General features: G+C 34.1%; 1 protein-coding gene across 1 annotated transcript in view; it reads right to left on the bottom strand.

Annotated features, from left to right (window-relative positions):
* The window catches only part of Sse (extra spindle pole bodies like 1, separase), a 505,458-nt gene that overhangs the window by 97,642 nt on the left and 380,848 nt on the right, over positions 1-26,968 (bottom strand). The window contains exon 17 of the mRNA XM_090412041.1: positions 6,950-7,104. Within this exon, the coding sequence (XP_090268167.1) occupies positions 6,950-7,104 (155 nt within the window). The remainder of the gene's footprint in view (positions 1-6,949; positions 7,105-26,968) is intronic.

Here is a 26,968-nt window from a genome sequence, read left to right as displayed (position 1 = left end):
TTGGAACAACTATTCCGTTGCAGTGATTTGAAGAATAAATTTATAATACAGCAAATTTGCTACTACTAAATAGATTCATTGCAAAGGCTGATCGATGGTCATTTCAAGATTGATTATTTTCGCCCATGTGAAATTCGTTTCAATTTTTGGGAAGAAACACAATAAATCATTTTAGAGGCAAAAAAGTCAAATATTTTAGGGCAGTAAAGAAAATTCCAAGTAAAACAGTGTGTGTAAAGACAGGTGACACAAACTGTTAGTCAGGCACTAACAGTTAATCCACGAATAGCTTTAAATAGCCATAAAGGGATTAACGGCGGAGGGAGGTAATGGGTAATGGCATGATGAAAGGTACAATGCCGATGAAGTTTTGATCCATGCAGAATGCTATGGTGGGCTGGATATTTCATCCACCTCAGCCGGTAGGAAGGTTAAAGAATTCAGTTTAAAGAAATTAGCAGAAGGATTGGACTTGGCAATATAATAATAAGCAAGGTCTTATTACTGATTTCTTGATAACTAAACCAGCTGAAGTATGCAATGAGAATTATACAAATGATGTCCAAGAGATTTCAGGTGATGACGACATCCGGCCACTTATAAATAAAGAACATCTACGAAATGTTAATTTTGAAGAGAGTGATGACGATTAAAATATACACTTTATTTTATTTTGCCTAAAACATTTATGTATTATGTGCAATGAAGTTTACGTACAATTTATAATTTTTTATAATTTTATACTATGTATTTGTTTCATAGTTTATATGTTTTCTTAACTTACATGAACTATCTGAATTAAATAAAAATATATTTTTGTTGGATATGTCATTGTTTATATAATCTTAAAAAAACGATTTCAGAACTTAACCCTACTTTTCCTATGTGATCTGAGTTTCGCATAATGCGATTTATATAACGCAGCATTTTTGTGGAACCTAACATCCGCGTTATACGAGGGTTACCTGCATATTCAGTATACAGTTATCATACTCTTGGCACTTTGTGTTTGTTTCCTATCACTGTGATGTCACTGCTTGTTTTAAGAATCTTTCCAAGTAATTATTCCAGACATCTAGAATATCATTATCTTTAGTTTTCATGTCACCTATATCATCCTTGATTCCTTTTTGCAGTACTATATCCCCATTGCTAACCTTTCTCAATAGCATTTTGCTACCTTCCTGATATTTATTTCTATGTTCTTACCAAAAATGCTCTTGACTTCTCATGACTATAGTTTTTCACACTGATTTGCATTCTTAGATTTTTCTCTGTATTCTCCGAGAGCACATGCTGATTTACTTGACTGCCTCTTTAACTTTATGAGTTCATCATGAAGGTCTGATTTTTCTATTCTTGCAGACAAACTCATCACTTGCCTCTAGCCGAATCAATCAATGTTTTCTTCAGGATCTGCAACTGAATCTTCAACATTTCATTCTATTTTCAAACTTTCATTTTTCTTGAATAATATTTGTATATTTCAGTCCACATCTGAAAACTGGACAACTTTGATTCTTTTTAAAACACTCTTACTTTCAGTATGATATTCAATTTTATCCGGTTCAAAACAAAATGGTTATCATTTCCTAGAAAAGCTAGTTCAGCTTTTCTCTTAGCACCTTATAATAGCCATATAATAAACCAAGAATGCAGATTATGCCAAACTGGGAAGAGAGACAGCTAATGCAGATGATATAGAGATCATGCAGAATGACTTAAACAGGCTAGTAGTATGGGCAAAGGATAATCGTTACCAGTTTAATGTGGCAAAGCATATAGTTGTGCATTTTAGGAAGAAGTGATCACAAACTGCATACTATAATGAAATGAAGGAACTGGACTACAGGACAATGATGAGGACATGGATTTGGATGTGATTATCAAAAGGGAATATTGTAAAGGTGGCAAAACAGCTCAATTTTTAGGCTATACTTGTTCTTTCACTTCAGTCTCACTTATTTGTGTTGCCTGGTTTGGTTGAGGATGTGAAAATAGTAGAGAGGATCCAGAGACCAGTTACTAAGATTGTGATAAGTCTGAAATGCTACTTATGAGGACAGGGTGAGTCTGTGGGTTACAAAGGATATTTGATAGGCAAAAGGAAAGGCATGATAGAAACATATAAGTTATTAAAGGAGTTTTATAGGATTGACACAGAAGACTTTTTTTTTTAATACATATCAGAAGTGAGAGATTCTCGGGTGGTCCACTGGAAATTATGTAAGAGTGTGGTTAACAAGGGTATGAGAACTAGATTTTTTGCTTAGAGAGTGGCGAATGGATTGGCAGAGGTTTGTGAATATTTCACCTGTTAATGAGTTCAATAAGAATTATGATATATATATATATATATATATATATATATAATATACACACATACAGGTAACCCTCGTATAACGCTGTACTTATACAACACGGTCTACAATTTCTAGTAACCCCTTTTTTCCTTCTTTCTTTTCATATTTTTCACCACGGGACTTAAAAATCAAATTTTATCTTCGTTAAATTTATGTCTGTCCATATCGTGCAAGTAGTTATAAGTATCTAATTCAGTTTTATTGTATCACTGAATAAGGTGCTGTACAGAGGCTTTTGCAGTCTGTGTCATTCTCAACAAATGGAATAAAAACGGCGCTAACTAATAAATCACATGTCCCCTCTCACAGTAACTATGCTGTATAGACTTAAGCAAAACCATATGTTGCACTGAAACACAGTATCTAACTAAAAACTATTGTTCAATTTTTCACTTATGAAATAAGTGTTTGTTTTATTGCATTTGAAATTTTTGATGTCATTATGACAGATCGCAAAGGCTAACTTAAAAAAAAGACTACCAAGAATTGAAACATGCCATATAATGAATGTGTGAGTTTGCCTGCCATAAAACCATAAAATTCAACCATGGGTTGAAACGAGTTGAGTTGAGCCAGTCAGTAATGAGAAGTTCCATCAGAACAATAAATGACACCCTGTTGTGAATGTGTTAAAACTAATAGTGAATGTTGTTATGACAGTTTCAGATGTTATGGAATTCAATTGAAGAGAATTTTCATTTCAACTCAACACTTGTCGGTTGCTTTTGTCTTTAGGTCTCGCGATCTTTTGTTAATACCGCACCAATCATATGCACGTCTTTATAGCTGCTGTCTTGTGTAAAACAAATTTCAGCTTGTACATTTTGTAACAATTAAAAAAAAAAAACTTGAATAATTTATAAGAGTATAAAAGGATATTACCTGTAAATTGTTGACATGCCAGCAAAATTCTCAGAAGTGCCACTTCTGGCACGAGTGCCATAGGTTTGCCATCTAGGGTTTGCTGTATAAAGTGTTTATTGTTGAAAATTGTCTTCGTTTTCTGCCAGGAAAGTGCATTTAAAATCATAAGTATGTTATTCTCAAGCTGAGCAGTTTATTTTCTGGTGAGTTACATACATATGTAATGCTTTTTTTTTTCATGTAAAAGTTTATTTTTATTGTACTAACCACTAAAACTGGAACGAGAGGGAAAAACCAAGATTGAAGGGGAAATTCGTTTCTCTCAAACAAAAAATTAAAATCTCGGATCGGTTGACAATTGGAGAAAAACCAGGAGTTGTTGCAAGGACCCTGAATTTAAATGAATCAACAATTCGAACAATCAAACAAAATGAACATAAAATCTGAGAAAGTGTTATTGCTGGGTCAACGGTAAGTGCAAAGCGCATTGCTTGTGTTTGCGATATTCTAATAGAAAAAAATGGAAAAATCTCTAATGATTAGGATAGAAGATTGCACTCAAAAGAAAATTCCTTTGGATGGATATCTTATTAAGCAGAAGTTCTCAAAGTTTATAAACATTTAAAAGAACTTGCTCAAGATTCTTCAGAAGAAATCTCTCAGCATGGATTTTGTGCAATGGAAATTGGTTCAAAAACTTTAAAAAGCGGTTTTCTTTGTATAATCTTATAATCCAGGGAGAATCAGCATCAGCAGACATTGAAGCTGCCTGGAAATACCCAGTAGAACTTTTAAAAATCATTAAAGAAGGTGTAGACCAGGTGTTCAACGCGGACGAATCTGGGTTACATTGGAAAAAAAATGCCAAAATGCACCTATATTTCGAAAAATGAAAGATCAGCTCCTGGATTCAAAGTTTCCAAAGATAGAATTATTCTACTGTTTTGTAGTAATGCATCAGGTGATTACATGACAAAACCAATGTTTATTAACCGATCTGCAAATCCTCATGCGATGAAAAGGCTCGACAAGTACACCCTATCTGTTTATTGGCGGGCCAACAAAAAGGCATGGATTTCAGCTAGCATCTTTGAAAATTGGTTTTTCAAGTGTTTTGTACCCGATGTAGAAAGTTACATAAAGAAAAAGAATATGGACTTCAAAATTCTACTAATTTTAGATAACACACCAGGCCACCCAACAAATTTAAGCCATCCGAATATTAAAATAACTTTTTTGCTGTCTAATATTATTTCATTTATTCAACCACTTGACCAAGGAATAATATCATTTAAGCCATATTATATTCGGCGAACATTTCAATTAATGTTAGAAAAAATGAATCTAATCCAAACATGACACTGCCTCAAGCGTGGAAAGAGTTTTCAATATTCAATTGTGTAAAAATTATCTCTCTGTCCATTAAGGAATTACAACCCTCTATGCTGAATGCTTGCTGGAAAAAAATATGGCCTGAAGCCGTTCTGGAACAAAATTTCGTACCTCCAGTGGATGCCAAGCTACATCATATAATAAACATCGCACACACATTTTTGGTGGAGAGGGCTTTTGCGATATGGTTGAAAACGAAATTAGTGAAATAATTGATGGAGAAACAGATTTAAATGAGGAGGAACTGGTGCAATTAATAAATGATGCCGAACCAAATGGTGGGGAATGTTCTGCCGAAGATTCTGATTGTGATGAATCCGTTAAAGAATTCAATTTAAAGAAATTAGCAGAAGGATTGGACTTGGCAAGAAAGTTAGGAAGTTATTTTACGGATAATGATCCCTCAATGGAGCACTTGGGAAAATTCACGAAACAATTGGATATTTGTTTAGCGCCATATTATGAACTTAATAAAAAAAATTGCAGCATAGTGGACAAAGTCTTATTACTGACTTCTTGATGACTAAACCAGCCAAAGTATGCAAAGAATTATACAAATGATGTCCAAGAGATTTCAAAGTGAACCTCCGGCCACTTAAAGAACATCTAACAAATGTTATTTCTGAAGACTGTGATGACAATTAAAATATGCGCTTTATTTTATTGTGTCTAAAACATTTATGCATTATGTGCAATGAAATTTATGTACAATTTGTAATTTTTATAATTTTATACTAAGTATTTGTCTCATAGTTTATGTTTTCTTAACTTACATGAATTACCTGAATTAAATAAAAATATTGTTTTTGTTGGATATGTCATTGTTGTTTATATAATTAAAAAAAAAAAAAAAACGATTTCGGAACCTAACCCTACTTTTTCTATGTGATCTAAGTCTCGTATAATGCGGCATTTCTATGGAACCTAACATCCGCATTATAAGAGGGTTACCTGTATATATTATACACATATATATGATATACATTCTGTTATATGTTACTTGTATATATTATATACATATATATATATATATTCTGTGAAATGGTCAGAATAGGTTTCCTACAATGAATCTGACTCCCTGGAGATGCCTGAGAAAATAATAATAATAGTTGACAAATAGCCAACCTGGTTGGCCAAGAGGTTAACATACTTACTCTCCAAGCAACATGCTGCAGGTTTTGATTCTGTCTTGGGCACAGATGTTTGTGACTGTCTTTAAGTAACAGATGAACTTCACTACCCAGTGTAAGACCACTTTCTTGCTTGGATGTCTGAAGTGCTTAGAAAAGTTCTATGTTTTGTCTCAAGAGCAGGATTTCTAGACTATGTAAGAATTAAATAAAAAATACTAGGAAAATACCCCCCCCCGACTCACCCACAGTACTAATAGTGTACAGTTTACAATTTTTCGTAGGTTGGAGACATAAAAAAAATCTGGCTAAATATTTATTCTAGTAGCAGCTTTTCTATCTTTTAGATTTTTTTCCTGCCTAAGCACTAATATGCACTCCTGAGTGCATTCTTCTTAAATATTTTTGACCATTGTTCTGTCACTGCTTCTTTCATTTAACCATCTTTCAAAGTAATTACTCCAGACATCCAGAATATCTACAGTTTTTATGCCATCTATATCATTCCTTTCACTGTATTCTATTACAGTACTATTCCTCAAATTGTAACCTTTTTCAACATCCTTCAGAACATTTAGCCATATTTGTGATATCTCATCCTGCAACTTTAGCTACTTTTACACATGACTTAGTTTTTAATAACTCTTTTTTTTTTTTTTTTTTTTTTTGAGACACCTTGGAGTCACAAGTGGTCATAGTGGTGGTGTGGTAATAAATGTAGCTAAAGGTTTAGGACTTGGAGATCATGCTTTGGATATCTATCACAATCCAATGGGGAAAATAGGCTCTTTGCTCATACAGAAGCAAATACAAATATGAGAAACTTTTCCATCAATCTCATTCTACCTTGAAAATTATCCTAGACTCAAGAAATTTGGATGCATAAAATTGTTTCACATCTGGAAAATGCTCATCTTCAGACTATCAGCCAAATGGTTAAGAGCACCAAATGAAGTAAACTAAGCAGCGCAATTTAAGACTTGATTTTTCTTTCACTTTAGTCTCACTTATTCTTGTGGTGCCTGCGTATATGCATCTTTATCTGTATATTGTTCCTTGATGATACCAATTTGATATTGGTGAAATATAGGAAATAGTAATTAAATTATATTTTGGCTTTGTATTTTCATATAAAAATTATAATTTTGCAATATCTCTCTCTCTCACACACACACACAAATGTTTAAATAATTAACTTACCATCAGGAATAGCATCAATTAATTTTTCTAAGTGTTCATTTTCCATTTCTTTATATGAAAATATTAAAGTGTCTTTTTTTAAAATTTCACAGTCTAAGATGAAAGAAGATAATGCTGTCTGATTTGTACTTGTTTCATTAACACAGAGGGCCTTTCTGTAAGAGAAATAAAAAAAATACAACTACAATGTTTATATATATATTGACTTCTCAACAAATTATTTAAACATTATTTGTTTGTATTCTCTGTATTACATATTCTAAGATGTCATTACTTTTGTAAGATAAAGATGAAAATAGTAATATAATTTCTTTCAAGCAAAATTTATTGTAGCAATTGTATGTAGTAGGCCGATGTTAGTGGCATCAACCTGTTATAACAAAGGTGGGAAAGCAATAAAAAATCTTAAAAAATATTTTTTTTAAATGTCTAAATAATAATCAAACTAGCCTATTCCAACAGCAGTCAATTAACAGCAATCTTTACTTGATTTTCAGATCTTAGGAACAAGTGAGCACAAAAAATATATTACGAGCACAACAGAAGTGTTCATTTTGGTTTGTAGAAATTTAGTATGAATGCTTAGATGTTGATTATCCTCATGATGTTGTTTAGAGCAGAAAATATGTATGGATAATAATTGTGTGTGTGTTATGTTCCATCCAGTCGTTTTCGACTCCTGGTGATTCTATGAATATATGCTCTCCATTCAGATCTATCCCTGGCCATATCTTTCAGAATTTCCAGGCGCATTCCAGTTGCTCCTTTAACTCCATCCACCCATCTAATTCTTGGTCTTCCTCTTCTCCTGCTTCCATCAACTTTAGCAAGCATCATCATCTTCTCCAGGCTGTCATTTGCTTAAATAATATGTCCAAAGTATGCAATTTTTGCTTGATGATCACAGCTTCAAGGGAGCAATCTGGCTTTATTCTGTCTATCACTGATTTATTGGTTTGCTTTGCAGTCTGTGGGATTCTTAGTAAGAGTCTCCAAACCCATAATTCAAATGCATCTATTTTCCTTCTTTCATGATTCTGATTTTTGTTGCGAGGCTATTTTATCTTTAAAGATCTGGCTTGAATTTCTCACTGCTTTCTTTCCGAGTAATAATCATCTTCTAACTTCTTCAGCACAATACCCATCTTTATCAATTCGGGATCCTAGAAGCACAAAATTGTTAACTACTTCCTTCCATTATCTCCCCATCTATTTCAAAATCATTAAGTTCACATGCTGCCATAACTTTTGTCTTTTTGAGGTTAAGTTTAAGGTCATATTTAGCACTTTCTTCTTTAATTTTCATAATAAGTTCCTCCAAGTCTTCTTTGCATTCTGCTAACAAGGTGATATCATCTGCATACCTCAAATTATTAATATTTCTTCCACCAATTTTAATTCCACGTAGAAAGTTTTTTTACCTTGGGTATATATTATGTTAAAGATACCAAGCAATTTTATAAACTAGGTTTTTTTAATCCTTTTTCCCAAGTAAGCAAACAGACAAGTAAGTCAAGTTTGCGGCTGCACGTAGTGCAACACTAGGCAACTCGTGGTAAAGGTGGAACAAGTTCTGATCACTTTCCTTAGAATTTTCCCCTAATGCAAAGCACATTTCCGCAAGGAAATGTATGATGCTATGCATTAAGGTAATGGTCACTACCCATACCGGTTTCAACCTTTATTGAGGTCTTGTCAATGGGAGTCAGACCTAAAAAGTGTTGCACTACGTGCAGCTGCAAACTTGACTTACTTGGGAAAAAGGATTAAAAATCTAGCTTATAAAATTGCTTGGTATCTTTAACATAATATATACCTAAGGTAAAAAACTTTCTATATATTACTCTCATCCTGAGATTTTTATTTTTATTTAATGAGATCAAAGCACCTTATGGCAACTTATTTAGGTAAAATATTTATAAGCTCTGTATTACTTCACCCTTGGCATTTTTTAGGTCTGGCTCTCACTGACGAGACCTCAATAAAGGTTGAAACTGGTATGGGTAGTGACCATTACCTTAATGCATAGCATCATACATTTCTGCAAGGAAATGTGCTTTGCATTAGGGGAAAATTCTAAGGAAAGTGATCAGAGCTTGCTTCACCTTTACCACGAGTTGCACTACATTCAGCCGCAAACTTGACTTACTTGGGGAAAAGGATTAAAAAACCTACTTGGTATCTTTAATATAATTTTAATTCCAACTGAAGACTCCAACAGCCCTGCCATTCTTAAAATGTATTTGCTGTACAAGTTAAACAGGTATAGAGATAAAATACATCCTTGTCGCACCCCTTTACCTATTGTGAAATACTCAGTTTCTCCAAGATCTGTTCGGACAGTAGCTTCTTGTTCATAATAAAGATTCCTCAGAAGGATAATGAAATGCTCTGGTACTCCCATTGCTCTTAACACATTCCACAGTTTCACATGATCTACAGAGTCAAAAGCCTTACTATAGTCAAGAAAACAAAGGTAGACATTCTTTTCATATTCTTGTGCTCTTCCTATTATCCATATCACATTGGCAATTTGATCTCTTGTTCCTCTGCCTTTTCAAAATCCTGCCTGTTTTTCTTTTCCAGTCTTTTCTGAATGATCTTAAGTAAGACTCATATTGTTGTGCTCTTCCTATTATCCATATCACATTGGCAATCTGATCTCTTGTTCCTCTGCCTTTTCAAAATCCTGCCTGTTTTTTCTTTTCCAGTCTTTTCTGAATGATCTTAAGTAAGACTTTAACTAGCATGAGAAATTAGTGCTATAGTTCTGTAATTTTTGCACTCTCTTGTATCTCATTTCTTCAATAAAGGTTGTAAACTGATTTTTTTCATTCCCTAGGCCATCTAGGATAATAATTACCTAACTTTATTTAGTTATTAAACCCATTTCCTGCCAGATTTTTTTAAAAATTATTTTCTTGAATGAAGTAATGTTTTTTGCATGTAAACACACATGGGATATCTAATTTTATAATACAGAAAGTAAAAATATGATTTTTATTGATTTAAAAAAAAAATCCCCATTTGGAGATCACGGTACATGACATGTAAATAATTATATCATTATTTATAAATGTCATTTAACAACGCAGTCTACATGTGACCCGACATCGCACTTTACACATTGTTTCCTAACATTTTTCTTACAGACCGCACATTTTCTTTGTTTTCCATCTAATCTTCTCTCTAAATAATACCCTGCAGGATTTTTTCTCACATCTTCTGGTACACGCTTCTGTGAATTCACACTGTAGGATGGCCTTCCACTATTTTTGGGATCAGATTGAGAGTGTATATTCAAGTAGGACCTTGCAACCATTCTTCTGAAATCCAATAGCGGCATTTTTCCATTAGCACTGCAGTATATAACATAAGCATTGACTATAGCCATATCCACTGCATTAGTGAAAATTGGAAAATACCATTTCTTGCCTCTAATTTTTATTTGATACTTTTGTATATTCCAGTCAAGCTTATCAACACCACCCATATACTTATTGTAATTTGCAATAGCACTAGGCTGCAGAATTATCACTTGTTTCTTCTCAGCTCTAGACCATATTGACACTCGTCCCAACAGTAGAACTTCCAAATGATTTGATAAAATTTTAACAGTGTTGTTATCTTTCCAAACAAGACCAAATATTTCATTTCTTTTGTCAAACCTATAATCAAAAGACCCACGGAATTCTTTTTTCATTTCCCCGTTCGTTTTTATTGGGCATTTATTTATCCTATTATATATCACCGTTCCTGTCGCAGGTATATTTTTGTCTTTTAAATTTTTTATCAAATCAAAACTTGTGAAAAAGTTATTGAAGTAAAAGCAGTGTTCTTCTGGTTTGTCTATAGTTGCCACCTTATTCAATATTACCGTCATACCTAACCCATTCATATTTGTTTCAGAATTACTTAATTTGCCTTCATAGATGTCTATGTTATAGCAATATCTCCGCACAACACATAGCCCATTGCTTGAAACCGAAATGAATGGGCTTGCCCCCTAATAAATTGCTTTAGATAATGGTGACCATAATAACACACCATTTGTTCATCAATACTAATATTATGGGAAAATACTCCAAATTGCATGAAATTCTTATTCAGCTCATCAACAATTAGTCGAATTTTGAATAATTTGTCCCTGTTTCCATTTATTATTGGTATATCTGTATTGTCACTAAAATGCAGGTTTCTCTTTATTTCAATGTACTAATTTTTCAGCATACATTTTTGTACAATTCCTCTATTTATGTCTTCTTCTTCTGACCAATACATCTGCTCTTGGGGTAGAGAGTGATATCCAGTTAAAAGTAATATTCCCAAGAATTTCTTGAAGCAGTCTGCCGAGAATGTAAATTGGTGATAATTATTTTGAGTTGCATAAGATATACTACGTTGTACGATATGGTCTACTAGATTATCTGTAAAGAACATTTCAAAAATGTCTACTGGGGTTTTATCTTTTACTATTTCTATCATGTTTATTTTACGTTGCTTGCATTCTTCTTCACCATCAGTAAAAATATTGAATGATGCTCTTTTTTTTCCAATCCGATATGGGTTTTTCCTTTTTAGGTTTCTTATTTCTTGGAACTACACTCTCTTCCTTATATCTTGCGCCATGAATTTCTATTGAACCTGGAACGTCATTTGGAACGGTATCTTCAAGAATATTGTCATTTATATCTTCCAAATCTGAAACATCATCAACTCTATCCGGTGGTAGTTCCACTATATCAATAGTACCATCAAGGTCTTCATTATCTGTCAAATCAAGTTCACTGTCGCAATATTCTTTATGTTCTCTTAGTGTTAAAAACTTTTTTCTACTCATGATTATGCTGAAAAATAAATTGAATAACTATAAAAATATTCTTAAGAGTAATTGTCATAGAAGTAATAAAAAATCACAGTCTCGGTATTCATAAGATAATATTTGATATAAATCGTAATGGTAAATCATTTTACATTACACTAGCAGTGGGTCCCAAATGGGGATCATCATATTTTTCAGCTTATCAAGTAATGAAATTTGCTCAATTTTCGTACTGTTATTCAGAACACATATGCACATAACTCCATACTGGAAAATTATTTATTTCGACATAAAATATGAGATTTTCAATTATCGAATAGGCATATGTGAAAAAAGCATCACTTACCAGCAAAACTTTGAATCAATATCATTTATTACATGTATTTTTTAATCAAAAGAAAAACTTTCACTACATACATTGAGAGCAGACTTTGATGTAAACACATAACCTTAAAAATACTCAAAAAGTTTAAAATTAGTGGTGCCAACATAAAAAATATTGCTGATCCCCAAATGGGGATCATGGAAGTTAATAGGTTAAATTATTAGACCAAGATTTTGCCTTGGTCACCAAGACATAAGCATAGGCACAAACAAATAAATTATATCCACACACACACAGAGATGAACCAGTAGGTGTGCTTGAATGCACAGGTAGAATTACAGGCAAAATGGTTAAGTCCTAGCAGGCATCCCTGTTAGGACTTAACCTAGTCTCACGATCGTGAAGGTCTCATGATGACTGTCTCCCAGATTTTTGGGTAGACAGTCATCAGGAAAACCTTTCTTATACAGAAGCAGATATAAATCTGAGAAACTGTCCTTGCAATTAGCCACAGCACTGTTATAACATCTGGAATAAGAAAGGTTTTCCCCCCACTGGATTTAGAAATCTGCACTGATGGTATGCAATTCCCCAGAAAAATTGAAGTGTAAATAATGGACGTAATCCCTATGTTCGTTCAGTCAGATATTAGCTGTTCTTCCAGTTTGTTCAAAGTATGTCAGTTTGCATGAGTAGGGATTAGACACCAGGATGATCTGGATGATGGAGAAGATCTTTTGGTGAACAAACAGTAACTATTTTTTTTTTTTTTTTTTTTGTATGGCTTAAAGGAAGTCTGTATTTTTCATCATTTAAGAATATGCGAAATTTTTTTCTCAGGTACCTTATCATAACCACTCTCCGACCAACAGAATTGCAGTTCAAATCCTGCCATGGGCATGGGTGCATGTGACTGTCTTTAGGTGGGAGATGAATTTCATTGCCATGTAAAACCACCGATCCACTTACTGGAGGGCCTGAAATGGCTTGGAAAAAGTTCCATGCTTGGTCTCTAGAGCAGAGTTTCTGGAATATAAATGAAAAATATGCCAAAAATAGGGAAAAAAAATTTTTAACCTGCCCATAGGTTTACAATTAAAACATTTTCTGGGTGGGAGCCATATAAAAAAAAGTATAGTAGGTAGATAAAGAGTTCTGTAAGTGCCTAATTTCAAAAGATGTTCTGGTATGGTCTGAGCAGTTTGAGTTCTATTTACTAAGGTTTTGATAGCATCATAATGCTGGAAAGGGTGATAATATGATAACTGATGGAACTAATGAGCGTGGGGGAACTTCCTGTAGACAGAAAAAAATAAGGATCTGCTGGGTAGCCTAGTGACCAGTGTGTTAAGGAAAAGCAAGAAATTTTCTTTTTTCAATGGTGGCGATGTGATTCCTAAAGTGTTTACTGTTAAGATGTGCTAATCACTTTTCCAATATATCCAAACCATAAGCTCTTGTCTGTTCCCTCATCTGGAGAACCAGGTGACAATGTTTACAGTAATTCCTACTTTTGAAAGCTGACATACCCTGGACAAACTGGAAGGACAGCCAACATCTAAATGAATGAACACAGAGACTACGTCCATTATTTACACTACAATAATTCTGGAGTGGCATACCATACCCATCCATGTAGATATCTGACTCCAGCGGAAAAAAGTTTATATATATTCCTTTTTTTATATAAATTATTTTATATTCAATTATATCCATCCAGATGTAGTTAACATTCTGAAGTCTGCAAAGACAATAAACAGAAATTTGCCACAGTTTCAGTACTTGAAATCTATGCTACAGCCAGAATATTATCATAACAAAAGCATATAAGATTAATGCTATGGTGGTCCTTAATCACATATTATAACTATATATAACAGAATAACTATATTATAGATGGCAGAATAAACAATATATTAAATTTCCATCAACCAAAAGAGCATATAGGTTTCAGAACTTCATTCCCAACTTTGCATTGTTTATAAAGTTAAAATCAAGTAACGGGGGGGGGGGGGGGTAAAAGAATATGTTATGCCAATTCTTTTGGCTTTCATAGATTGTTCATGCAAAAGCTTTTGATTGAATAGACCTATGTAAAATGCTAGAATCTTTAAAAATATAGAAACAGAAAATATTTATATTAATATACTAACTCAAATATACATATACGCGTGCATGCACACACATGGATTTCCTGCTCAGGACATGGACTGGTTATTACTAACACAATGTTCCAACATAAAAATGTGCACAAATTCACATGGAGAGAAGAGACAAGGAATAAGAAAAGTCTCAATGACTATATTATTGTTGATAGTGATGTTTTCTTTCTGGTACAGAACACCAGAGTGTGCAGAGGATTTGAAATTAGAAGTGATCACCATTTCGTCAAGCAGGATAAAGTTGAATTTCATACTGAAAAGAAGAACACAAGTTTTAAAGCAAATAAAAGTTGAGCAGCTCTCAGATGTAAATCGTAGACTAAAATACACAAACATTATTGAAGAAAAATGAAACAGTTTCAGAACAGAAACCAAACCTTGGAGATTCAGTGGCAAATCCTGAAAAAGTACTGATTGATTTAGACAGAGAGACATGTGGTGACGTTGTCTGTAGGAATAGAAAAATCATTACTCCCTTGTGGACGCAGGAAAATAAAGAGATAGTGAAGGAAAAGAAGAAAGCATATCAAAAGTTCCTGGCAAATAAGTCAGCTTATGCTCTTAGAGAATACAGAGACATATGTAAGAAAGCTAAACACTGCATAAAACTAGCTAAACAAAAGTCATGGGAAGACTTTGTTAAGAACACAGAAACTGAATATCAAGATGGCAAGATATTCTGGAGGTTGTTGAAGAAGCTCAGAAATGGAGGAAAGAGTGTTGTAAAAGGAATTAGAGATGATTAAGGTGACATGAAAACTAGAGAATAAGATATCTTGAAGTATGGAGATGTAAAAATAATCACATTAAAAATTCTGAATATTTTTACGTATTAATTATGCTTGTTAGTTTTTGTTTTCATACACGCAGTGTCTGCACTTGTGATGTGCTCGTTATGAAAATATGTTAGAAGTAATATGTAAAGAAGTAAAAAATATTGAAGTACTTACTAAACTGATTATTGTGTTACTTATAAGAAAGTTTGTTGTATTTTAAAATGTTGAATTTTGTGTTTGTGAAAGACTTTCTCTTAGCGCTGATGGATACAGCGAGTCAGCCATTTTATTGCAGTGCGTAGTTTCTGACTTTTGTGGAGTGCACATGCTCCCGGAGAGAACTTGATGTGTGATTGACAGCTGACAAGGAAAGCGTTGCGTATCCAAGTTACAGTTGTAAACAAGAGAGCGTTCAGAAGTTTTTTAGAACACTGGCCGAGATATATTCAAGTTGGGAGGAACTTGATTTTTTTGTGCGGCAGTCAGAAGGAAATTTCATAATGTATTCCGAAAAGGGAATAGTGAAAATAATAGGTTTCAAGCAGGAATAAGTAAAGAATAAAAAGGAAATCTTGAAACTGTAAGTTTTGGCCGGTAAATATTCAAGTTGGAAGGAACTTGATTTTTTTGTGTGTGGCAGTCGGAAGAAATTTTATAGTATATTCCGAAAAAGGAATAGTGGAAATAATAGGTTTCAAGGAGGAATAAGTAATGAATAAAAGGAAATCTTGAAACTGTAAGTTTTTTTAAAGTGGAAAAAGTTAAAACTGTCATTTAGTATTGTGAATGAAAGAAGAACTTGTTGCTTACATTCTAAAGTGAATGTGTTTCTTAGAGAAAATATTGATAAGGAAGTTTTATAAGTATTAAGAATGCCTGAAAGTGAAAGTTTAGAAAATATATTGATTAAGAAGATTTTTAGGTATTAAAGGTGCCTGGTCTGATGAGTATTACTACTAAAAGGAAAACAGGATATAGTCAAAAAGACTTTATGTGTGTTATATTGATTGATGAAAAGGATCCTGATAATGAAGTACAGAGCCTTGTAACTTCTGGAAAAGAGCCTTAACAGAAAGAGAAAAAGACTATGAACATTTTTTTGTGATTGTGAAAGAAAAAGTGTTTAGTCTTAAGAGTAAGTTTATATTTTTAAATAAGGCCTTGGATCCATATAATCTGTAGTTATAGTTATGTATTATTACTAGAAATGTATATATATTGTTTTAGTTTTATTAAATGTGTTTATTTTGTACTTGGTATTAAGTCAATGATTAGTTGGATTCTGAAAGAGTGAGTTAAAGTCATTGCACCAATTGGAGTGAACTCTTTGTGCAAATATAATAACATATAGGGACACTCGGAGTCAAAAATAAAAATAATTGTTAGTAAAAGAAATTTATATAATATTTCATCTCATAAGTATATAGAGAGAATAATAATATACATAAAGAGGGAAGTATATATAAAAATACATATATAAATAACAATGGCGCAGCCTACAGGATAATTGATTATGATAACTAACAGAGATATCTTGTTCCATTTAGCAAAAAATTGCTAAATGGAACAAGCAGTGATGACAGCACAGTGGTAAAATACACTGCAGTCAGCAACACATGCCCACACTTGAAGGTAGAAAAAGCTATGAAAAACCTGAAATGTGGAAAGACAGCAGGAATAGATGATATTCGATTAGAAATGTTTAAGTATGGAGATATAAGCGTCTTACAGTGGCTGCACTGCATAGTTCAGAAGGCCTGGACAGAGGGATGAATTCTGGATGATTAGAGTAGATCTCTCATAATACCCATATATAAAAAGGGAAATAAAACTGAATTTGAAATTACAGGAGTATTTCTCTACTGAGCGTTCCTAGTAAGATATATACAAGTATACTTGAGAAACGGCTGAGAAGGATTGTGGAAGAGAAGCTTGGTGAAGAACAAGCTGGATTCAGGCCAAATAGAGGCTGTCAGGATCAAATTTTCACTTTACAACAAATAGTTGAGAAATCAAGGGAATATAACAAAGATCTGTATTTAAGTTTTGTCGATTTGGAAAAGACATATGACAAGGTGTCAAGAGAGAAGCTATTTGAAACGCTACAGTTATATGGTGTCAATGGGGCATGATATCAGGCAATACTTAGTCTTTATTTGAGTTGTAAGTCAGCAGTTAGAATTGAAGGAAGTACAAGAAGATGGTTTAATGTTAAATCTGGTGTAAGACAAGGATGTACATTATCCCCTCTGTTATTCATTATCTATATGGATCACATTATGAAGGAAAGTGATATTAAACCTGATATAAAAATTGGAGATGTTAATCTCAGCTCTTTCCTTTATGCAGTCAATGCTATACTTCTAAATAAATCTGCTACAAGTTTGAAGATTCCCCTGACTAAATTGAATTGAATAACTGTTGTAATAGATATGGTATGGAGGTCAGCAATAACAAGACAAAGACAATGAAAATATCGACTGCATTGTGAATGGAAAACCTATTATTATTATTACGGGCGACTCCAGGTACTCATCGAGGGAGGCCCTAAATATCATGTCCACACAACTATATGACATTCTCACAGTATCTATAATACCTTGCCTTGAACTCACTCACTGTCATAGCACCCACAACAGACTCTGGCAGCTCATTCCACTCATTTACCACTCTAAAAGTAAAGAAACAAGCTCTAACACCCTTGCTAACCACACTCTTTCCCAGCTTCCACAGGTATCCCCTAGTTCTTCCACCACCAGTCCTGATCTCAAAAATATCCTCTGAATTAATCCTATAGAAACCCTTTAGCAATTTGTATGTCTCAATCATATATCCCCTCTACTGCCTATCAACTAATTTCTGCAACCCACAAATCTTCTACCTGTTCTCATAAGGATCATTCCATAGACCTGCTATCATTTTGGTCACTCGCCTCTGGATCCTCTCCACCTCCTCCCCATCAAGAAGAAACCTAGGTGACCAAATCTGGGCACAGTAGTCTAGAGGAGGTGTTATCAAGGCTTGGTACAGAGGTACAATAACTTGCTTGTCTCCACTCGTCAAAGTATTTTCAACAACCAAGTGAGTCAATAAGCTGATTTAGCCACCTAAACTTCATCTCCCTATCCACCAACACTCCCAAGTCCCTGGCCTCATCAATCTCCTGGAGTACAGTTCCACCAATGTGCTATACTGCTGCTAATCTTTTCACCCCAAAATGCATAACCTTACATCTTGTCACATTAAATTGACATCCATTCTCCTTTGTCCAGAACTCCAATCTATCCAAGTTGTCCTGCAAGATTTCGACATCTTCTGCATTCACTATTGCCCTATCCAACTTTGCATCATCAGGGAACAAATGAACTGTTCCTCTTAGATCCTTCCCTATATCGTTAATGAACAAATTAAACAGCAGTGGTCCAAGAACAGAACCCTGCGGCACACCACTAGTCACAGGGCTCTACTCCTGAATAATCTACTCTGATATCTCTCCATCAACCACCGACCTATCCATCTCACCAACCTTATATATCCATTCCCATATGTTGTAGTTTACGGAATAGAATTCCATGTGGTATCCTGTCAAATGCCTTAGCCAGGTCCAGCAGTATCATTGTAAACCCATTACCCTTATCCGTCACAGTGTTATAAAACTTGAGCAAGTTACTCAGGCATGATCTACCCTTCACAAAGCCACGCTATTCCCCGTACAGTATCTCATTTTCATCAATCCATTCCTGTATTTTTCCCTTGACTACTTTCTCCAAGACCTTGACAACGACTCCTGATATGCTGATCGGTCGGTAATTTGCAACAATATTTACACTGCATAAAGAAGGCTCTTGGATTCTCTTTTATGCAGTGGAAATATTTTCCCCTCTTTCCACACCTTCGGGACTAAACCAGACCCGAGACTCAGATTAAACAACATGGTCAAGGGCACTGATAATTCTTTAGCTGCATCACGTAAGACCCGTGCCGGTATACCAACCAATCCCACAGATGTATTCTCATTAAGGTTCTGTAATAGACTATTCACCTCCACTTCATTCATCACAATTCCTGTATAAACTAATGGTTCCTTCATTTTTTCAATGTCACCACCTGGATGATATACTCTTGCAAAGTGCTCGCTCAGTAATTCCACTATATCGACTGATTCAGTGACCTCCTTACCATCATCATTCCTTAAAATCATTTTGCCGTGTACAATTTTTTTTTTCTTGCTTGCAGCATATTGAAAGAACTGTTTGGGATTCTCTTTAGCTTGCATAGCTAGTTTCCTTTCATAATCCGCTTTTGCATTTTTTACCACACTTGTTACGTTACCCTTCTGGCCTGCATTTCATACCGTTCGTGTGCCTGCAGGTCACCTCTTTCTTTAAAATCCATCCACAGTTGTTTCTTTTTTTGTGGCTCAAACTTAATGGTGTTATTCATCCATTTAACCCCTACTTGTTTTATTATTTGGACCATAGGTATACAATCAGCCATTACCTCCTGTAAATGCTACTTGACCACTTCCCATGCTCTATCGACGTCCAGCCATTGCAGTTGTACATGCCATGGCACTGATCCAAGCAGTCTCCTAAGCTTGTCATACTTGCCAGCATGCTAATTCCACATATATATCCTGTCTTAATCGAAAATTCCACACCTTTAGCCACCTCCCAGGTCAAGACCTCATGATCACTCTCACCAACAGGTGGCAACATGGTCATATTCATTACAGTCAAATTCTCAGATGCTATTACCAGGTCAAGCACTCTCACACCCCTAGTATTTTCAATTACATGCTGTCTCAGATAGTTATTCCTTAATAATTGAATAAAATCCATTTCCTTCCTCACATGTGTCCTCTTCTCCTTCCAATCAATGTTATCATAGTTGAAATCCCCCATAATAATTACCCTTCTTCCACTCATTTCATCAATTTGTCTATGCATACTATCTCCATCATCTATTCCATCACCTGGTCTATAGCAACACCCAACTGTATATTTTGTTCTGCCAGTCTCAATCTCACACCAAATAACCTCAAATGAGCTCTTTTCACTATCCTGCAATACAACTTCAATTCTCCTTGGCTGCAGTTCATCAGCTATCATCAATAACACTCCCCCCCATTTTATTCTCTCTGTCCCCTCCTAAACACACTATAACCTACACATTCTATCCCACTAACTATATCAATTTCTGTCAGTCGTGTTTCACTAATGCCAATCAAGGCCAAAAATTCTTCCTTCTTGTTCCTAATACTCTTGGCATTAGTATACATGAAATGCAGAGGTTCCTTTGTCCCACCCCTATTTTGATGCGTTATTCTAACTAGCCCATTCCAATTTCTTGTCCTTATTACTGGCTTGGGTACATTATATACATTCTTACACTGTCTCACTGATGTTTGCATATCCACCTCCCCCCCCCCTGCTTGGTAGTTCTAGTTTCCCTGGATCTGCACATCCATCTTCACTTCATTCAGCAACACTTTTTCCAGTCTCCGAACACCAAATCCATTCAAATGCAGGCCATCCAGCTTGTAGAAATCCTTTTGCACATCAAACTCATTCCACACCACACCGTCTGCATAACCTGCGCATAATGTCATTTGCAATTATGGCCTTCCTTCTAAACTCCTCTCTGTCATACCGCAGCAACAGACTCACCATCCTAACTCTGTCACTCTTTTCTTTCGCTAACTTTAATAATACTTTCAAGTCCTCTCTCATAAAAAATTGATCTCCTTTCAATTCATTCGTACCCGCACAACTATCAATTCTTTCACCCTCTGTTTTTACGCTCTAATACTTCACTTGCATCTTTAAACTTCGCACCCAGTAAGTAAGATTTAGTTAAACTCCCATATATCACTCCTCTTAATAACGAGTCACCATACAACACTCTTTCCTTCATTTCAGAAACTCTCCCACTCTTATGCTTATTTTTCCTTTCAAACACTTGTTTATTTCCGTTAGCCGAGGCACTCTGGAAAGAGTTTTGCAGGTGCTCTAATTGCTGCTGCGTATTTTGTATCACTGCATGCAACCTAGCGATCTGACTCCCTACAAATAATTCCTCATTTTTTTCATCATTTAAACCATTTTCTCTCTCTGTATAGTTGCTTTCACTCTCTCTTTGATCACCGCTCTCATTGCCATCTTATACAACATCGTAATTCCCTATCAAGCCACTATTTTCACTCACATTCTGGCTTTCTTCAACCACTATCCCACCGCTATCACTTTCCATCCAAACTCCAGCCTCATTCGGGAATGCATACATCCCACACACATCACATTGGACAAACTCCCTCACATTACAGTTTTTGAACAAAGGCGTCATATTTTTGGACACCATTATCTTATTTTGCATTGTTGCCATGTGCTATTCTATGAAACGTATCATTAAAATACTAAATTAAATAAAACGGGATTGACACCAAAATCACACAGTCACAACAAGCTACCCAAATTAGACAATATTACGTTATGATTTAAACCAATATTCCAATTTTCACTCAAAATTATACTTAGCTTTCGGGAGCTCTCTGAAAACACTACAAACCATGTAGCCCTCTAGCAGCAAACCCTATAGAACAAGTAAAACATTTCAGCTATTTAGGCATGATTTTTAGTGAAGATGGTAAATTAAATATGGAAATAGACAATAGAATCAATAAAGCTGGTGTAGTAGGAAATCAATTGAATAAATTTATATGGAATAAGAGAGAAATTAGTCAAAACACTAAATTAGCTATATACAAGACAGTGTTCAAACCAATTTAACTTATGGATCTGAGAGCTGGGTCAGAAGTAAAACACTTGACCAAAGACTGGAGATCACAGATATGAGAGTCCTGAGAAAGATTAGGGCCATGAACAGATGGCATCAATGGCAATATCACATTAAAAACAAGGATATTAGGAAGAACTTGACATTGTCAGTATCCAGGAATGTGTTAACAAAGCTAATATCAGGTGGTATGATCACTTAAACAGAATGAGTGAGGAAAGATTGGCAAAACAAGTGTTCTTTGCCAGATTGGCAGGAAAAAGACCCAGAGGAAGACCAAGATGTAAATTTTCCATGTAGTACTATCATATCCTGTACACCCCTTGAGGGTACATATCAGGAATTTGATGATGAGATGATACACAAAGACATGAGAGAAGTTCAGCAGTAATAAATTTAAATGGAAAAGTAAGAGAAGTAGAAATAAAAAGGGGAGTCAGACAGGGAGACTATCTCACCAAAAATATTTGAAACACTTGCAAAAATATCAATTGTTTTGCTTATTGTGTTTGTTATTTAGAGTATTATATATACTGAGTGTAATTTCATTATATGATAAAGAAATTTAAAATATGTATATTTGTTTGCATTTATTAATGCAGCTGTACTTTGCAACCACCATGTGGTTAAGTAGTAGGGTAATAAAGGAGACAATGAACTTGCTTACTATTATTCTTTACTATTGTTATTCCCTAAAGATTACTGTTGTAATCCTTAGGGAATAACATAAAATTATGTGTGTATAATATTTTATGTTTGTTTATAGTAGTGTTTATATGTCACACTATTACTGTACAATATGTGAGCAGTGTAGTAATGGCAGTCATTTTGTAATTTGAGTTTCACTTTGGATCTGTAATGAGCATGATCATTAGTTGTTGTTTTTAGAACTGTTGCTTGGTAAGAAGAATGCTATCAGAAAAGAGTAGGCAAGCAAGGGAGGAGATTACTGAACACATATGGTGAGACCTTTTAACTTTTATTGTATTCTAAGAGACAGAATGAATGAGAAGACTGATGGAATAAAATGTTGCATAAGAAGTTTCCATATAGATAACTGAAACTATTTAACTTTTAGCAGACTGCCATGTTCAATATGTTTTTTGTATTATTTAATGTCGTTTCTCAGAAATGAATTTAACTGCTTGGGAGAAAATGTTTTCTTTGAGCTCATGTAATCCAGTTCTAGAATGACCACATAGTTATCTTGTGTATTTAATCAGAATTTAAGAATTAGATATATTGAATATCGGAATTAACAGAGTGTAATTCTAAAGAAAGTACAATGTCAGTTCTTCTTAGAAATATAGAATTACTAAATATACATAATTGTATCCATTGTATATAATTATATGTTTACAGTAAATATTTTAGATTATTTTTATGAACTTGTGCTTCAATTCTTTAGAATTCACAACATGCTGATTTTGAAGTGAATCCACCATCATGGATATGAACTGAAACATTCTAATCATCTAAAATAATATATATATATATATATATATATATATATATATGTAGGAAGATTGATTTACTCAGTTGATATGCATTTTTTAAAAAATACTGAATGACTAGAAACTGAGAAAAATGAAAACAAAGTTTAATAGCACAACTTGTATCAGCCTTCTTCAGATGCACATTACAAAAGAAATAACCAGTAAAACCTAGAGGAAGTAACTGTGAACAATACGGAAAGTTAGTTATATATATTCAGCATAGAAACGTTGAGGTCTGCACATTCAAAACTGTTCTCTCGTTGATTTCATTGTTGGGCATATGCATGTGTATAGCATCTCGCAAACGCCAGTATTTGATCATAGCACAATGACAGTCTGAAAGGTTGTAACTCAGGTTGTTGTTGAGATGTAGGGGATTGAGAATGATTTCTTTTGATTCTACTATCTTTCTTTCTAATTCATCCTGGCAATGGAGAATGTTATCAGACTTGTCCCATAGGACTGTATGGCTAAGGTTTTCTTCATTAGAATCGGCTGAGAACAGAACATGACTAGACAAAGCACTGGCTCGCATTCTCCCGTAACTGACATCTCTTTTATGTTCTTCAATGCGTAACTCGATCGATTTTTCTGTTTGGCCAAAGTATGGTATATCACAATTGCACCAAATCTGGTAAACACCGGGATATTTAAGGTTGTGATGTCTGGGTTTTGGACCTCACTAAGGAGCGGATTTTTGGAAGAGGAGTAAATAAAGTTCTTATGTTGTATTTCCTAAGAACCTTGACTAATTTGGGTTAGACAGAGCTTATGTATGGTATAGAAATATTACCTTTCACCCTATTGGTCTCTTCATTACTGTGAGTGGGTGGATTTAATAAGAATTTGTCAATTGTTTTTTGTGAATAACCATTTAGTTGAAAAGTAGACCTGAGAAAATTGAGTAATTAGTATTTAGTAATTCATTTTTCTCGGTTTCTAGTCATTCAATATCTTTTAAAAAAAAAATATATATATATATATATATATATGTGTGTGTGTGTTTGTGTGTATTATCTTACTCTCCATAACCGACTATAATTAGAAGGGTGGATATATAGACAAGGTTTGGAATCGCATTATTGTACAGGTAATTGACAGTATAACATAACTATTACAACTGAACTTCAAATATAACAAAATCCCTTGAATATGCTATGAGAAAACTGAACTAGGAAGGACTGAATATTGGTGGAGAATCCTTAAGTAATCTACAATTTGGTTGGTAGTAATATCACCAAAAGAATTAGAATGTGATTACTGAATTAAATTAAGGAAATCTGAAGATAGGCCTGCAAATAAATATGGACAAATCAAAAATAATGTATAGTGAAACTATCCTAGAATAAAAACAAATTGAAATTAATTAAGATAGATTGAAATAGTGAATTTATACAAATATCCAGGCTGACAAATTATTACAAATGATTATAAACTTGAGAATGAAATTTCGGCTAGAATAACAACAGGACAGAAAGTTTTAAATTACAGATATATTTAAAGGCAATTTAATGACCTATGATAGCGAATCCTGGAGCCTGACTAAAAAAATTAAAACAACACAATGAAACATTGAAAGGACCATTTTGGGAATAACATGGTTAGATAAAAAGAACAATACTTAGATAAGGAAGCAAACAAAGGTAATCATACTGCATCAGTAATAAAAGGCAATAAATGGCACTGGGAAGGACGTGATGAGAATGTCAGACAATAGTTGGACAAAGAGAACAACAGAACGGATACCAATGGTCCAGCTGATTATTGGAAACCAGACAGACCAGCAATAAGATGGGATTGGTGAGATAAGATATTGTGGGCATTTATCGTGGAAAGATGCACAAGATCAACCAAAATGGAAGAAGCATGAAGAATATTCATCAAGCAGTGGATTAAAGAAAGCTGTTGATGATGATGATAATTATATATCCTGGATTCTTGAAACTATTCAAAAAATGTAAACTGCACTATCCTGCACTTTCCATAGACCAATGTTTTAAGACATTGGTCTATGGAAGATCTTGAAGGTTGAGTCATTCGAGTACTTAAAAGTTTCTGAAATGAAGAAGTAGAATGGAAAGTAATATCATCAGCAATAATATGAATAGTGTTTGAAGTTATAAAAAATGATCACTGCTGTATAGGAGGAAGAGCATGAGTAAGAGTACAGAAGCCTAGGATACTCCACAGCATTGATCATGAAATCAGATGAGAGGAAGGCATCCATCAAGACACAATGAACAAGTGGACAGGAAGACAGCAACCCATCACAAAGGGTAGGAGATTCACAAAAATGGTCACTTATTGAAGTCTCAATAAGTTTGCAGACATAACAAACTCATGAATATATCAATAGCAATATCTTTTCATCTTTTGGTTAATGGCCACCAGTATGGCAGAATTCATAAGGTGGCCACTAACTGATGGGTCTTTAGGTAGTGAACAAGCTCAATGTTCATAACCTTCTCCACTACTTTCAAGAATACAGAGGTTAGGACAATGGAGTAATAGTTTGATGGCTGACTCATTTCACTTTTTAGGACAGTCTGGATAAAGAAGATGCTGGAGGGTAGCTGCTTAATGAATACGAGAGCATTTTTGAAAATTATGGTGATGATTACTTTAGTTTAATATAACTTTAGTTTAATATAACTAAAATCTACATTCGAAGTTTCGACCTTTATGTCATGGTCATCTTCTGGAGCATACCACTATACACAGGAAATAAGCTATACTACAATCAAACCGTTTGTTAAAGACACTGACCAACCGCTACAACAACTGTTGGCCTGACCTCTGGTGAGGGAAAAAAAATTTAAAAAAATATATATATAAAAAAATAAAATAAAAATAAATAAATAGGACATTATTAAAAATTAAATTTTTAATTTTTAATAATGAGCCCATAGCCAGTCCTTCTTTTTGTTCCCAAAATTTGTCTTGAAACTTGAAAAAAGTATTACTTATACAATGTTTATAAAGATCTACGATGTCCGGAGGAAAAAGGTCTTCTAGGATTTTCACAGTTTTGTTTCTTGGAACATTTGTAAATAGACTGATAACATCCAAACTTGCTAATATGTCTGAAGATCCAATATAAATATCTTTTACTTTTTCAATAAAATGTGTACTGTTCTTGATGAAAGAAGATGTTTTTCCTGTATGAGGTAAAATCATTTTGGTGAGATGTTTTGCTAAATTAGAGGTCAGAGAGTGTCTATCATCTACTATTGGTATTAAGGGAATACCTATCTTATGAATTTCTGTTACACCATAAATTCTTGGAACTAATGGGTGTTTTGAATATAGAGTTCTTTTGAGTTCTTCAGTCCAATTAGGTATCTTTTTGATTAGATCATTGGTTTTATTGTGAGCACGGCAAGTGATCTCTGTCTAAAGGTTTATAGGTATTAGAATCTTCAAGAAGAGTTTTCATTTTATTATTATAATCTTCAGAGTTCAAACCTACTGTTGCATTCCCTTTATCTGCTTTGATTCTAATGATATTTTTGTCTGATTTTAATTCTTTGAGGGAGGTGTACTCCGTGTAAGGAAGATTTCTTTGAGGTAATTTACTTTGCAATAGTAATGCTATGGTTTGTATAGGGATGAGATCTGATGTATTACCAGGTAAATTTCTTAT

This window comes from Typopeltis vanoorti, chromosome 22 (assembly GCF_054136105.1).
Source record: "Typopeltis vanoorti isolate ZY-2024b chromosome 22, IOZ_Tvanoo_1.0, whole genome shotgun sequence".
Lineage (NCBI taxonomy): Eukaryota > Metazoa > Arthropoda > Arachnida > Uropygi > Thelyphonidae > Typopeltis > Typopeltis vanoorti.
Note: the sequence above shows the minus strand (reverse complement) of the source record. Positions and strands in the feature narration are given on the sequence as shown.